General features: G+C 33.3%; 1 protein-coding gene across 3 annotated transcripts in view; it reads right to left on the reverse strand.

The window, feature by feature from the left end:
* LOC114330328 (P protein-like) overlaps positions 1-985 on the reverse strand; it is a 214929-nt gene extending 213944 nt beyond the window's left edge. For 2 of the 3 annotated variants that reach the window (XM_050645783.1, XM_050645780.1), the window contains exon 1: positions 839-985. In XM_050645783.1, coding sequence (XP_050501740.1) covers positions 839-861 — 23 coding nt within the window. In that variant the 5' untranslated portion in view covers positions 862-985. The remainder of the gene's footprint in view (positions 1-838) is intronic. The other variant, XM_050645781.1, reaches the window with a different exon arrangement.
* Positions 986-13864: the final 12879 nt, after the last annotated feature.

Consider the following 13864-nt stretch of genomic DNA (forward strand, 5'->3'; position numbering starts at 1 on the left):
GACGACTTACGAAAGACAAAAAAAAATTGGATACAAAAAGCAGAAGATAGAACACTTTGGAGACAAACAGGGGAGGCCTATGTCCAGCAGTGGATTGAGAGAGGCTGATGATGATGATGAAAAATGCAACCGTTGGTTGGCCATAGGAAGCAGCGAAGCAAAGCTTTCGAGGTTAATAGGAAAACTAGAAGGCAAGAGAAATCTATTAGGAAGACGCAAATATTCGTGGTTGATTAGCAAAAGAGATGGGACTGGTTTGGATTTACATTCACTATTTTGAGCTGCAAAATAGTTAAAAAAATAAACATGATTTTGATAAGATGGTCACCAATTTTTAATCCTGATAAAATAAGTTAATAAGTACAATAAACAGAAGAAAAAATAAATATGAATTTTATGATGCTGATCTATTTGTAATATATCTAAACTAACTCATTCACACAGAAATACCAAAAATACCAAATAGTAGTGAACTTTGTAAGATTTTTTCTATCTAAGATTTTAGATTAAGCGAACCTTTTCTAAGAAATTTCAACATAACCTTTAAAAAAATTTACTTTTTTATACGAAATAAATAAAAAACAGGGTATTTTTCGAAGGATAAGTTAAACATCATACTAAAGGCTATATTCTTCATTTTTCAATCGCCATACACATTGTCCAAATACAGTTTTTCGTGTTAAATGTACATACAATATAAGTATCATTTAAATTTACTAAGTAGTTAAGTCTTAACTTACATAAAATTTTTCGCAAGATTTTTTTTTGTACAAGAGCCCTAATTTTATGGTAATTTTTTTGAATATTGAATTTTGTTTAAAATATATCTGTTTCTTACCTTAGACTAGATTCTTTCTCCATTTTAATATTATCACATATAAAACTATCCTGTATTTATTAAACCCACCTACTATGGCCATTGGTAATAATTATTATTTGTTTAGTCTAGCACCTAAATTGGTAGTTAACAAAAAGTAGAGTTATGAGTTTTTTTCCTAAATTAGTATGTACCTACAGGCTTAAAAATAGGTTTGTTTTAAAGGTCTTCTTCGTGACTTGTTAGTATTTTCAAAATAGTCCAGGCAGGTTCTGTTTTAATTTGGACAATTTCTATAAGTTTGTTTTTTTGCTGGAATCACTGCAGGATGTACCTACCTTGTAATAATAGTAACTAGGTATACAGTTGAGTCCGCGAGATTTTACCCGTGCGTCATTAATACCTGGCGAGGTAAAACACATCCTTTTTATCTAAAATCATTCTCTTCCACGCATGAAACTAATGACAAACCAGCTGCCGCCTGTTATTAAGTAAAAACACATGTTATTTTTATGAACGATCTAGATTCAGTGCATTGAAAAGAGATAGGCACAAAAAAAGACGATTGGGGATGTTTTCACATATTTTAAGTACAATTTCTGACGTTTTGGTTTGTTTACTTTTGTGGCTGTCACTTTGTTGAATTTTTTGCTGTTATTTTGTCGACTTTTTGCTATTTAAAATTTTTTATAATATACAAACAGTTGTTTTCACAACTAATTTCATATTTGAGTTATAAAGGACACCGCACACATCTTATGGAAAATATAATGTCACTCAAATTCAATAAAACTTACATGAATAGATTCGTTTCAATGTAACGCACTTATTATCATTGCGCCAACTCTGAATTTTCAGTAATAAGAGCAGGAATTGATATAAATTAATCTGAAATCAAATGGGTAGGTACATAAGTTAGAGAGAGAAAAAATATTTTAAGATATCCAAATTATCGGAAGTTCATAAATCTTCTAAGATTATTAAGCCTCTTACCTTGTAAATCATAAATGACAACGCACTTCCAGTGACGCACCGTAAAACAAGGGTATTTAACGCACTAATGAGAATTTAACAGAATTTTATTTAATTAACACTATTGAATTACGACTTAAATTGCATTCTACTGTGTTTTAACATTATCGATCAATTAAAAGAAAATTAGGCAAATCGTTTGCTTTAGAAAGAATCAAAAGTTTTTGTCACTAGTCAACTTTTTCTGGTAATTATTATGAACTAGTAATTATTATAAAGGGTCGTTACGTTCCGCCAAATGGTTAGTTTTTGTCGAACTGTTGTTCTACTATTAACTATTTTAATTAGTGAAAATGCAGTGTTATATTTGTGATGTTCAAGTTCGTGCTAGAGGTTTTCGTCGAGTTGAGAACTTAGATAATCTTCCACCAAGATTTCAGGAGATTGCATTGGGTCGCCGCATGAACAACAATCTACCGGAAGCCAATTTTGATATTGGGATTGTGATTCACATAAACTGCTACAGATACATCATTGAAGAAATTGAACAAGGTAATGATGATAATGTGAATGCTCGTAGATTCAAGTGTGTATTACAAAGAAATAATTTATGTTTTGTATGTGATAGAGCTAGAAATCTTGAACGTTTGTCATTAGAAGCTAGAGTAGATATCTACATGAAACGAGAGATTTTTGTAGGAAAGGGTGCTTTATGTTGCAGTGATTACATAAATGATGACAGTATGCTAGATCATAATATAATAGAGAATTTGCGTGGTAATATGCGTAATATTAACTTAAGTCCGAAAGAAGTTTCAGAGTGGTTTCAAGCGTTACGTCTGACAGCAATTGAAAATACTACTAATCGTTTCGAGACAGACACGGGTATTCAAGAGGACGACTTCAAAGCATTGACAAACTTAAGCAAAAATAATTTTCAAGATCTTTATACTTATTGCGATGAGGTCGTAGTTTATGATAGAACTAGAGTTATTACTAAAAAGGATTTAATTACATTTCTTATGAAATTAAAATACAATTTAAGTGACGATTTATTAAAAATTTTGTGCTCATATTCTAGCAGATCCAACGTTAGTCTGACAATAACTGCAGTACGTACAAGTCTTTGTCAACGATTTGTTAGAGAAAATCTGGGTTTAGAAGCAATTGGTCGTCAAGAATTTATTAGAATCCATGTTACAGATTTTGCTAACTCTTTGTACAATCCGAATCCTGACAATCCTCAAGCCATTATTTACATAGATGGAACCTATCTCAAAATTCCCAAATCGTCTAATTTTCGAAGTCTTCGCCAAACTTACTGTCTACATAAGGGTTATCATTTAATCAAACCTGTTTTAATAGTCGGACCTGACGGATATATTTTGGACGTACAAGGCCCCTATTTTTCTGATTCAAGAAATAACGATGCTGCAATTTTACAACATCACCTTGAAGATGAGGAACAAGACGAAGTAAATAACTTGCGTAACTAGCTGCAACCAAATGATATTGTAATTGTAGATAGAGGCAATCGTGATTCTATTCATTTATTAAATTATTTAGGCCTAGAATGTCATATGCCACCACTTCTACCAAGAGGACAAAGACAGTTGTCTACTGAAGATGCTAATAAAGCGCGATTAATTACTAAAACAAGATGGATAGTTGAAGCTCGGAATGGACATTTAAAAAGTATTTTTAAATTGTTTTGTGGATTAATACCGGTCCATCATGTGCCTAATATTAGAATGTTTTTAAAAATTGGGTGCAGTTTAATTAATAAATATTTTCCACCTATTCAAATGCAAGGTGCAACTGCAGAATTGGCAGAAACAATGCAGGAATTGGCCGCATATGAAAATGTCGTAAAAGCTCGTGTTGAAGTTGACCGTTTGGACTTACAACGTATTCAAGACGATGCATGGGTGAATTTAGATTAACTTATTTTACCAGAATTTCCCATTTTGTCGTTACAACAGATTAGAGATTTGACTATTGGAATCTACCAAGTAAAACTTGCACCCAGTTACATTCAAGATAAATTACAGAAAGAAAACATTGAACATTTTACATTTCAAGCACTTTTAGAAGAACAGGGTCTTCTTAGAGCTCGTGTTTACTCTAGATTTCGTCAGGCGACTAAACATCAATTATGGATAGCTTTTCAACCACTCCATCTAGAAAATGACGGTGACAATATACCAATCGACGGCTACTACTGCACTTGCAAAACTGGTGCACGAACTGTTGGATGCTGTGCTCATGTTGCAAGTGTATTATGGTATCTAGGGTATGCAAGGCATGACGCAAATGTAAGGTATCCATCAACACAGTTATTAAATTCTGTCTTAGACGCTCCTAATAGAGACGTGCATTTGAATCAGTAATTGTTGACTTTTTGAATACCACAACTTGGTTTTCAATTTTTTTATATATATTTTTAATAATTAATGACAACATGGATTAGGCCTAATGGGGAAACCATGCAAAAAAAACGCGCCTTGCATTTTACCTCAATGGTGGTGGGGAAATGAAATGCATTATTTAATCGAAATTAGTTACAGATTTTATGTATACTTACCATACATAAATAATAAAAAATGATTAGTATTGCACAACATTTACACAGAAGAACCACTCACTAATGAATGCATTATTTAATCGAAATTAGTTACAGGTTTTATGTATACTTACCATACATAAATAATAAAAAAATGATTAGTATTCCACAACATTTAAACAGGCGAACCACTCACCATTGATAATTTTTAACGAAAGCCTATGTAATAATTAAATATTTGGTGAGAAGTAGGAAAGTATAAATAGTTTCACTAATCCGCTTTTAGGACCCGCTGGGTTTAAGCTGCTTTGAATAGCACCCTGAGTAATAGTGATTGTATCTGACATTTTTATGAACTCCCAAAATATGATTTTGATAAACTTTAATTGCAATTTGCGCCGTAATTAATCATAATTAAGAGTTGGCGCAATGATAAGATTTGATCGTTAATTTAAAACGAATCTATTCGTATAAATTTTATTGAATTTGAGTGACATTATATTTTCCATAAGATGTGTGCGATGTCCTTTAATGATAAGTTTATGTTAGTTTACGATAAATTTTGACAACGTAAAAATAACCTCATTGTTGACAAAGTTAAGGATTGCTTATGTTTAATGTTCCGCCAAAGTGAATAAAATAACAAAAATAAAATATGTTATCGAATTTTTTTATATATTGTTAATTTATTTATTAATCAATGATAACAAAAGAATTTACTAAGCTACTTTAAATGTAGCTGTAATTATGCATCAAAATTTTAAAGCAAAACTTAAATTTGACATTTTATTTATTTGATAACGTAAAATTTTATACTATAACCCGTGATCGGAATAATACCCACTTTCTGTCACTTACTGTTGCGCTTAGTAAATATCCGACTTTTTCGTATGCTTTAAATGGGTAGACTCGGGGACTCAACTGTATGTACCAGTCGCAAACCTTGTGCAATTTTTATTTAACTAAATGTGAAAAACGCTGGACGGAAGAGCCGCCCGATACCTTTATCGTACCGATCTATTATCGTTATCGTACTAGATACTGGCATTCTATAAAAATAGCAAAGTTGCTCGTTATTAGTGTGGCCTAAATGCAAGACCAAGACGAGACTTAGACAGTCTTGGTCTTGGTCTTGCACCAATACACCTGGTCTTGGTCTTGGTCTTGGTATTGCACTCCCAGTCTTGGTCTTGCAGCAAGAGTCTTGCAAGTCTCGCAGTTACCCACTAGCATATTGCTATTTACTAAATATTACTTTAGATCTTAGAGCAACGTAAACGTATAGGTACATTTTCAGCTTGACTTAACATAGACATAGTAAAAACCAACCAAATTAATAAATGTCTAAACAACTCACATTGGGTGGGTTTGAACCCACGATCTAAACTATCCCTACCTATAGTCTAACGTCTAACTAACTGAGCTATCTTCCATGTCCCACGGGAGTCAGTCTGTTTCTTAATAAAAGTTTGCATTTTGTGTTTGGTGTCCTTCGATAGATTTTTCAAAAATATTGAATACGTGTAATTTTCAGTTTTTCGATCTCATATTCTTTTCGCAAAATATCGTGAGGTTTACATTTGCAATTTAAAATTTACCCCCACCCCTCTCCGTGGGTGGTCGTGTTTAATATCATTCGATAGATTTTTGAAAAATATTGAACGTACTTTTTAATTTTTCGATCTGACATTCATTTCGCGAAATATTCGCTTTTTTGTGAAACTTTGTGACTCATTCATTTCCTTACGCCCCGCTCAAATCGTCTGATTTTTTAAATATACACTGTTTTGCATATACATACTAAACTTACCTTATCTTAATCTGACGATTTCGAGTTTTTCTAAGAATATATATTTTTTCGGGCCTCCCTTAACGAATTCCCCTGTATTAAAAGCTAATATATGGTAGAGGTACATTTACAGGGTACAAGGTTTCTCCCCATGTGATAACCTGACGCGCTCCAGTAACTGCAAAAATCCCCGCTTGGGTTCCCCTACCATTAAATGCATAATTTTATTTCAATTTTTTATAAGATATATTTTTGCTTAGAATATTTTTTTCGATAAAATACTTACTTTTTGAGTCATTTGCGCAAAAACTGTCGAAAAACGTGTTTTTTTTTTGTTGAAAAATGAACATATTCAGTCGCAAAAAGCTCGAAAAGTATTGACTTGGTTTATTTGTAGATGAATAAAATAGAAAAAAAAAGTTGCTTAGAATTAGTCAGTTTATTCAACGTTGACTTATTTTGAACCTTTGTTTTTTATCCCACCAAGAAGGGGTGAAAGGTGAAACTCATCCCCAGGGCAAAATCACACATGCATCGGCCAATATCTCTTTTTTGACGTGTTAGCTACGTGTACGCAAACATGTCAATCCAAAATCCAAGCGGTTCTTTAAAATTTCAAGGTTTTGTAACATTTTACCGTGAGTAAATGGACTAGACAGGGTAGCCGGGTATTATCTTATCTAGTGCTTTTTCAGCAAAAAATTTTGTTTGGCCTATTGATCTAATATCTAATTGCACACTCTGCAAAAAGTTTATAACTAGGACGTTTAGTCTTTACGATAGGGTATTATTCCCACTAACTGATAAGGAAAAACAATTGAGTGGTTGTCCATAACAGTGGATATGCTATTAGTATTATATTTTTATCAACAAAGGCGACTTAAAAGTTTCAATGCGATATTATTATACTGTCTGCGGCGTCACACAACACAAGCGATTATTTTATGAAAGGTAGGTATTCTCAAAATCTAGTACAATTACTTTCGGAGCGAAGGCGTTGTCTGATATTAGGAAAGAATGAAAATAATATTTAACTTTTACATTGTAATAATTGACCTCTGAGTGTTCTTATATGGATATTTTAATTCGCTATATATGTTTGTTAATCAGACTGCTATTTATCACTAAATGGGCATTTTAATGAGTGGAACACGTAGAACATGTGAAATGACAGGAATTATGACAGGTGACAAATAGCAGTCTGATTTTTGCATGAGCGTTTAACGAAAGGGTAACAAATCAATTGGAAGTTCTGTCGGACAAAATACATGTGACGTTTTCGTGGTCTGACGTTCCAAATTTTTAACCTGTTCCACAATTAAAACTTCCCCTGTTCCGGTGTTCCCATACATCAAAGTTTGTCCGACTAGACACCCTTAAGCTATTAACAAATTTTCAGCTTGCTATTAATTAACTTTTTTTTAATACGCGGGATCCAGTCCTATATTCCCGAACTAATATATTCCATAAACCGACACTCAATCCTAACTGAAAGACGCAAGAGTCTCGCAGGCTTAGTCTTGTTCTTGCTCAAGTCTTGCACGGTCAGTCTTGGTCTTGGTCTTGCTAAAATAAGGCGGTCTTGGTCTTTGTCTTGGTCTTGCTAAAACGCAAGAACAAGACCAAGACTGCAAGACCAAGACCGATTTTGGGCAACACTACTCGTTATTTTGATATTTTAGGGACACCTTGCATACTTGATGATATTTTATTGTTCTACGCATCATTATTTCCTACAAATTTTATAAAACATTTTGTAAAATTTTCAATAGATTTTCAGAAAATGTTCGATGCCATATTTCGGGGAACACACTATAAGTTATTGCATAAATCAATACCATATTAGCCATACTTTCATTTCAAACAAGTTTATTTTTCTGAGAAATAAATAGTTTACATGATATTTGCATTTAATTCTATTTCTGTTACGCCAGTCAATGCGCGAGAGTAAGAACCGGACATTACCTCCGAATTCTATCCTACTGCATGGATTTAATGAAATTTTGGGAGTAGCCTAGTGGAAAATTTTTTGGTTAAAATAACGACGCAAGTGGCTAGAGAACCTATTTCTAAGCAAAAACTGTTATATAATTTTTTTTTTCGGAAACTCGATATTTTTCTGTTATTCGTGGGTGAAAATTGGCCATTTTCATTGAAACATAAAAAACACATTGTCGAACGGCTTTTTGCGAATACCTTAAAAACTATGTATCTAACTAAAAAAACTATATAGGTAGGTAAAACATTTTTGTAGCTTATAAAAAGCAAAGAGATTCGTTCATTCATAAATCTTCTAGTCATAATAAAAAAGAGATATTGTAGGTGAAAAGAGTTGGCTTTTTTCGTGCATACTCAAATCGGTGTAATCAACTTAATATAACAGAGAAACGGTCGATTTTAGATGTATAATGCTACCAGTAACTTTTGTAGTGCTTGGAAAGACCTTTAAAATAAGGAATATTGAATGTCGATTACATTTAAACTAAGCGAGCTATGCTGCAAAAAATTGATTACTAATGCATTTTAAGAAAAAATAAGAATTATATTTACACCATAATTCAAATGCATCGAATTTCTTTTACAATACCTTTTATTATAGTGTTATTTCTTTGTTCAAAAAATGGGATGAGTTTAAAATGAATGGTTTAAAAAAAATAAGATCAAATCATTGAGCGCATTTTTTAATTGTCTTAAATCCATTTTTAAATCCATTTTAAATTTTTCTCCATGTAACTTGAAAAAGATAAGAGATACAGTAATGAAAAACCAAAAAAAACATTTAATCTAAAGAAACCCTACATTTTTGTATGGTATTTTTTGTATCTTTTATCATTTTTGAAGTACATGGAGAAAAAGGACGATTTTTAAGAAAATTTCAAAATGCGCTCTATAATTTGATCTTATTTTTTTTCAAAAACATACATTCTAAAACCGTCCAACTTTTTGAACATAGAAATATCACTATAATAAAAGGTATTGTAGAAGAAAAGCGATGCATTTAAATTCTGGTGGATGAGGGGTTAAATATAGTTCTCATTTTGCCTTAAAATACATTAGTCATCATTTTTTTTGCACCATATCTCGCTTAGTTCCAAAGGAATCGACATTTAATTGTACTCGTTTTAAAGGCCTTTTCAAGAACTACAAAAAGTAGTGGTAGCATTATTATACATCTAAAATCTTTCGTTCCTCTCTCATTTCAAGTTAAATACACCGACTTGAGCCTGAACCAAATAAACAAACACTTTTCACCTACCATATCTCTGTTTGTATTATAACTAGAAGATTTACAAAGGAACTAATCTCTTTGGTTTTTTATAATCTATAAAAATGTTTTACATAGTTTTTAGTTAGATGTAGATTTTATAAGGTATTCGCAAAAAACCGTCCGAAAACGTGTGATTTGCCAATTTTTCAACTACGCATAATTCAAAAAGTATTAAGTTTTCAAAAAAAAAAAAGTATAAAACAGTTTTTGCTTAGAATAGCTGCTCTAGCCCACTAGCCCACGTAGATATTTTGACCAACAAATTTTCCACCCCCTTGAAGGGGTGGTAACCGCCCCCAAGATAAAAGCGCCATAGTATAGGGCAGATTTTGCATAGGGCAGACTTTGCTTCTTGAAATATTTCCTACTTACTGTGAAAATATCAAGTACATCGATGTAGTAGGACGGCATTCGGAGACAAATACCCTCATTGACTGCCCTATAATATGGTCTGCTATGTCATGATCGCGTGAGAGAGGACACAAGAGACTAGCAAAATTTCTATTTACTGTAACGTTTCGAGTTTTGGAGCTACAGCAAGGACTTTTATGTCATTGGAAAGGTAATTTTGCATTCTTTCAAAATATGTAAAAATATCCAGGGTATGTCTAAAATATTAAGAGGTTTTTTTTCGTTTCCAGTTCAACCGGAAGCCATATTTTGGGTAAAATTTATTTTGATAATAGATAATAAAGTACTGTATCTTTCTGCCAAATTTCAAATTTCAGTTTCTATCACAGATGAAGTTACGGGCACTCGAATATTTTTTTATAAAAAATTTATAACTCTCCTCCCATGGGGAGTTAAGTTGTCTGACTAATGTCATTCAATTAACCGATAGGGTATCAAAAATATATCAAAAAAAAAATTCTTTTGGCCATTTTTGAGAAAATATAGTTCAAGTTTTTGTCAAATTTTAAGTACGATATATTCGTCCCATTATAGGCTACATAACGACCTTTTCAGATTAAACTTATCTTAAATAACTTTTTAGATAGGTAAGGAAATGTGCCGAGTGGGTCGTCGGCCATATTGGCCACCATTTTGAATACGAAAACGTCAAATTCCGTATTTCTATTCACTTATCGCTAACTTTGCATTAAGTTTCATTCGTTTCGGTCAAAATTTGCAAAAATTGGCCCTAAATAACCCCCCTATTTCGGTCCCCCTTTAAGAGATTTTTTTAAGAGCTTATTAGTTTCTCGACAAAATTCTTTTAAACTTACTCATACCGAATTTAATCGAAATTTAGAAAAAGTGAAATCTGAAACTCTTTTTGCACGATCCTATAAATTCATCTATTATACTACGTAGATATGTATGTAGTACGATAAAGTAAAAATCGAGAAAATTACCAGGGCCACCTTCATAAAGATGAGAAAATTCTTCTGTAATATGCATCAATCTACGATTAATAATCTAAGATTAAGATTAAGAATCTAAGATTAAGACTAAGAGGCTACGTTTTTACCACGCTATTATACGGTGTAGAGGCCTGGACTCTCAAACAAAATAACATAAAATATATTTAAAGTTTAGAGATGTGGTGCTACCGTCGAATGCTGAAGATATGTTGGGTTGGAAGAGTCACAAACTTGAAGTAATACGAGGGATAGGAAAAGGCCCAGAAATTTTGTTAACGATAAAACGAAGAAAAGTCGAATATTTGGATCACCTGACGAGAGGACATAAATACGCATTACTTCAAAATATATTGCAAGGAAAAATAGAAAGAAAACGAAATCCAGGACGTAGAAGAATGTCATGGTTGCGGAATTTGAGAGAGTGGCCTTCATCACTAATGACCTCTTCAGGTCAGCTGTAAACAAGGTCAGGATAGCCTTGATGATTTCCAATCTTCTATAGGAGTGGCACAAGAAGAAGAAGAAAAAATCGAAAATTTTTGCATTTTGCAGCAATTTTTTCGGTGGCCTTATTACCAGAATTCCTCTAGGATTAATCACTCTTAAAATTTAGTATTTTCGTACTAGACAGTACCTTAAGCAAATATTTGCAGTTTAAATCTGTTAATTACAAGTGGTAGAGTTAAGAAAATGTAGTGTAACTTGGCTTTACTTACTTTACTTTACTTTAATCCTCTTGATTCCATTTGGAACCTAGTGCCTCTACAGTCCACCTCCATTATTCTCTGTTTCTGGCCAGGGGTTTCACATCTTTCCATGTTAACCCGTTATCTTCTAGCTCTCTGGTAATATTTCATTTCGAGGATATCATTGGTCTGCCTTGTTTTATTTTTTAATTTGGTTGGTAATCCAACTTGTTTGGTTATTTTATTTTCATTTTTCCTTAATGTGTGTACAATAAATTTCCATTTGCGTCTGTTTATCGTTTTGGCTACTGGCTTTTGATTAGTTTTTCTCCAAAGTTCCTTTTTACTTATTCGATTTGGTCAATATATTTGCAATGTTCGTCTAAGGCATCTATTTACAAATGTTTGGACGTTTTGCATAATCTTTTTCTCTAATTTCCAAGTTTCTGCTGCATGTAGGAAAATGCTCTTTACATTTGTATTTAATATCCTGATTTTGGTTTTGGTTGTTAATTTATTGGACTCCCATGTTTTCTTTAGCAAAGGTATATAACGGACTCTGGACATTAGTTATCCTTCCATTAATTTCTTCTTCTATTCCACCGGTAGAGTCAATTATGCTTCCCAGATAGCAAAACTTCTGTACATTTTCAATTTCTTCTCCTTCAATGAATATTCCCATTTTTTTCCGTATTTATCTTCAGAAATAGGTATATATATGTACACCGTTATTAGGCGTCAACGCCCTTTGGTAGGGATCTATGGGGAGTATCACCAAGCCGCAAGCCCTTATCTCTTGCCGTACCGCTCCTCCATAGGCCGATCAGACGCCAGGTATTCCAGACCAAGTCGTAGATTCTATTGAATTTTATACTACCGACGTTGGCCTTTTATTATTTTCATGACCTGGATGAGGCTCGAACCGACAATCGCAAATCCACTAAACTTGTCGATCGACTGCGCCTCTTCCAACTGAGCCGTCGTGACCGACATCTTCAAAAGTATGTTTAGTTTTTCTTGTGTTAATCTCTAATCCTATTTTTCAAGCTTATTTTGTCACCTTTTCTGTTTTTTCTGCATATGTTGTCTTTTTTCGGACACCAGACATAAATCATCCGCTAAGTCTAGATCTTTAAGATGGCCGAAAGCTTTCCATCTAATTCCAGTTTTATTTTTCGTTGCTTTCTTTATGACCCAGTCGATTAAGATCAAAAATATGGTTGGAGATAAAATACACCCTTGTCTAACTCAGCTGTCTATGTTGATTGGTTCTGTGAGTTTCCAATTGTGCACGATTTTTGCGGTATAAAGGTACGATTCCGAACAAGACCGCAAACCGCAAACTGCAAACCGCAGACCGCAGACCGCAGACCGCAGCGACAGACCTACTGGTTCATAAGGTTTCTTATGAGGTTGATGTCGAGTAGAGCGGCACTGTCGCCACCGCACGCAGAACGTCGCCACCGCAGACCGCAGGACTGCACCAGAACCAGTAGTGTCGCCGACCGCAGATCGACGACACGTATTTTTGCTGTTTCCAAATTGACTTAAATTGAAAAGAATTGAATTTCTTTTGAAAATGAGTATTTTAAATGAATAAGAAGGGCAATTAATTAATTGTTTAGCAAAATATTAAGTTATTTACGAGGCAAGCTTGCTTCAAATTGTTTACTTTTAAATAGGGACCTAGTTGATTTCCTTTTTTTATAATGCAAAAGTAAAAGATAGTCGTCATCTTCTTCTTCCATCAAAAGATATAACATTAATTCATCGTTGTTCATTGCGTCTGACATCCTACTTATACGACTTTTAATATTATACTATTATAAATTCCCATCGTGCAATGCTGTTGTCGATATTATGTAGATGAAGTGCAGTTCTGCTCGGAATTGGTCTGACCGCAGACCACACTGTCGCTGCAGTCTGCGGTTTGCGGTCTGCAGTCTGCAGCCTCTTTCGGAATCGTACCTTAATTTTCATAGAACATTTTGATAATTCATATGTGTTTTAATGGAATTCCATATATCTTTAATATTTATCACATTTTTTCTCTGTGAATCCGGAAAAGGCTTGTCTAAAGTCAATGAAATTTATACAGATTTTGCTGAAATTCTATTGTTTGTTCTACAATGTCTCTTAATGTGTCAATATGATCTGTGCATGCTTTATTACTTCTGAAGCCCGCTTGGTTTGGTTTTAACAACTGATCGATAGTTTCTTTCATCCTTTCTAGTATCATCCTTGCCATGATTTTACTCAATGTAGATAGTAGATCTGCAGTAGAACTTGGCTGCTATACGTATGAAAACCGGTAAGTCTGACGAAATTGTTTTCAAACAGTTTTATTATACCAACGATATAAAAGAGGCAAAAGCTTGAACACAGATCGCTTAATAATAAACAAA

The sequence above is a fragment of the Diabrotica virgifera genome, chromosome 3 (genome assembly GCF_917563875.1).
Source record: "Diabrotica virgifera virgifera chromosome 3, PGI_DIABVI_V3a".
NCBI lineage: Eukaryota > Metazoa > Arthropoda > Insecta > Coleoptera > Chrysomelidae > Diabrotica > Diabrotica virgifera.